At 42.2% G+C, this 3,003-nt stretch overlaps 1 protein-coding gene across 1 annotated transcript; it reads right to left on the bottom strand.

Moving 5' to 3' along the window:
* Nucleotides 1-2,486: 2,486 nt before the first annotated feature.
* On the bottom strand, nt 2,487-2,997 carry LOC107745576 (alpha-2-macroglobulin-like). Its single transcript, XM_016559465.1, has 3 exons — nt 2,813-2,997; nt 2,702-2,732; nt 2,487-2,653 (listed from the first exon to the last, which is right to left on the bottom strand). Exons 1-3 carry the CDS (start codon nt 2,912-2,914, stop codon nt 2,502-2,504), a joined length of 285 nt encoding a protein of 94 aa, XP_016414951.1. The 5' UTR covers nt 2,915-2,997; the 3' UTR covers nt 2,487-2,501.
* Nucleotides 2,998-3,003: the final 6 nt, after the last annotated feature.

Raw genomic sequence — 3,003 nt, 5'->3', positions numbered from 1 at the left:
GGGGCGAGGAGAGGCAAACAAATTGAGGCCAAGTGGCTTTAGATCAGTGATGTCAAACTCCGTTCCTGGATGACCACAGCCCATCAGAGTTCATATTTCAACTCGAAACACTTAATCAGGCTTATTTGAAAAGCTACAGGACATGTGTTGGAGCATGGTTGGAAACACTCTTTAGGGCTGCGGCCGTCCAGGAACAGAGTTGGACACCTGCTTTAGGCCTAGTCCACATGTACATGGGTATATTTATACACAGTTTTAAGATGTCTTTGAGATAAGTGCACTCCAACGTCACAAGCCAAAAATACAGTTTCACTGGGTACACAACACTGCAACCGGAGTTTGAAAATCTTCACCTTGGCAGTAGTTTTCAAAAAGGTTTCAGTGACTGGATACTGCATTTGTGTGGATAAAATAGCCAAAAAGCACAGAAAAATGCGAGTGTTTGTGTGGACAAGGCCTTAGAAGAGTCAATTTGCTGAAACAAGAGATTCTTCACTAACCCCACTTGAGCAAGCTGCCAGATCCATGTTTCTGGAAAGTAAGTCCTGACGGTTACATCAAAAGAGGAGCTGCTATCACCTACAGTGCCCTCTCCTACTGGTGCAGCAGCCATTGCAAAGGCTTCAGGACCACGAAAATGCACTTAAAAATAAAATACCAGGAGTGCAACCACCAGTTGAGGTTTGGCCATTCATTACATTTTAAACAAATCATGTCAAAACAAAATCACTGCTTAGGCATTAGTTGTGCCAGTGGATTTCACTTTCAGTAACAAACCTATACAGACCATTACCCAGCAAGCCTTTGACAAACCTTCAAAAGTCAAAAGTTACATCAATAACCTAAGACATACTGTAATGGAAGTTGCGATAGTAATTCAGGCCTCTGTACATATTAAACATGAATTAATTATTTAATCATACCTTTAACTTACTCAGTAGTGCTGCATTTTTTTTTTGAACCGCTTGTGTGGACAGTTTGTGTGTCAGGTGTAACAATTAAAATGTGACTTTGTGAAATGGACTGTCCTAAATTGTTGCTATAGTCATATAAACTGTCCCTCATGCTAGAAAGCCTATGCATTTGGCAACTGTATTTTTTTTTAAATAAACTATTATATTTCATAATTAAAATCTATTTTCACACTCATCATGAGTGTGGGGGCGGGATAGTCCTAGTGAGGGGGCGACGCCCCCTGTGGCACTGGCCTTGCAAGGAACAATGGTAATATTACACAAAAAAACACCTCATTAAATGGTTTGAGAAGGCCACAGACAAGCATCTTGAAGTAAACCACTGAATGTTGGTCTAGTTTTAAAGGGAAGTCCTAAGCCCTGCATTCATCTTCGGAACACAAATTTAAGATTTATGGAATCCGACAGCTCTGACCCTCCCATGGACCACAAGGGTACTACCACGATCAACCTCCCATGGACAACAAGGGTACTACCACGATCAACATCCAGACACGTACACTAAACTGCTGGGCTGTTTCAACCCAACTTTGGGTCAACCGTTGGGGTAGTCCATATTTGACCCAAAGTTGGGTTGAAACAGCCCAGCATTTTTTTTTTTGGTGTAGCAAGGAGATCTTTAAAATAATCCATGTGACATCAGGGGTTCAACCGTAATATTACGAAGCTACGAGAATACCGTGCGCAAAACACAAAAAGCTTCATTCAAAAATTCACCCTAGTGCCATTTGAGAATATCCACTGAACGCAAACAGTGCATGTTCTGTATCAGCCGCACCACACGGATACGTTTTCTAGTTTGAGCGATAACGTACCCGTGTGGTGCGGCTGACACAGAACATGCACTGTTTGCGTTCAGTGGATATTCTCCAAAATGGCGCTCGGGTGAATTTTTGAAAGCAGTTTTTTGTTGTAGTTTTTGCACACCGTATTCTCGTAGCTTCGTAATATTACGGTTGAACCCCTGATGTCACATAGATTATTTTAAAGATCTCCTTGCTACGTTTCTGGATGTTGATTGTGGTAGTACCCTTGTAGTCTACGGGAGGGTCAGGGAGCTGTCAGAATGCATCAATCTTAATTTGTGTTCCGAAGATGAATGGAGGTCTTATGGGTTTGGAACGACATGAGGGTGAGTAAATGATAGAATTTATTTTTTGGTGAACTAACCCTTTAAGACTAAACTTAAGTGGACAGGTCTTTGGATAAGAGATTAAAATGCACAACCACCAAGCAGAATGAAACCATCATGGCACACTGGTGAAATGTCAAATACGCAAAACCAATTAATACCGAGAAAACTAAATGTTTTTCCTAATAGGCATGTCAGCAATGGATGCAAACACGGATAACTTAAACCAGCAAATCACGTCGGAAGAAAGTCAAACACCTGGGATTGTGAAACAATAGTTTGACATGTTGCATTGAATGCAATGCACTAATGTTTGGTATGCCACAATAGCTTTGGTTAACCCAGTTGATCCATCTGCATAACTCACTCTAAAGTTTAATGATGTCAAATCAAGTCTAACAAGAATTTAATGAACTGCACATGGATACCGCTTCAGCACTCAAACGTCTTCCTGGCTCCATGATCCGGACACTCTGATCAACAGCGCTGAGGCCACACAGGGATCCTGCTTGAGCCGAGACAGTCAAAACATTGCCCTCACTAGGAACAGCCGTAGGTGGAGAAAACTGCAGAAACACCTGGAACAAGAACAAACCAGCTGTAGGTGGAGAAAACTGCAGAGACACCTGGAACAAGAACAAGCTCAAGCTGAAGGACATGTTGCCACACCCCACATGAAGTAAAGAGATGCTAAATATCCACATACCCGGTTTTGGAAACACATTTCAGTGTCAAAAGCTGCACTAGCAGCAACTACATTCTCACTGGGCAGCACACAGAAGGCCAGAATCTGCACTACTGGAGCCATATCAACACTGACAGACAGCTCAAATGACACTGTGCCACTTGTAGGTGTATTCAAAGCCCTCACTTGGACCTTCTGAAATCCATGCAGAA

Source organism: Sinocyclocheilus rhinocerous, unplaced genomic scaffold, assembly GCF_001515625.1.
Source record: "Sinocyclocheilus rhinocerous isolate Xijiao unplaced genomic scaffold, SAMN03320098_v1.1 scaffold948, whole genome shotgun sequence".
In the NCBI taxonomy this organism is placed as follows: domain Eukaryota; kingdom Metazoa; phylum Chordata; class Actinopteri; order Cypriniformes; family Cyprinidae; genus Sinocyclocheilus; species Sinocyclocheilus rhinocerous.
Note: the sequence above shows the minus strand (reverse complement) of the source record. Positions and strands in the feature narration are given on the sequence as shown.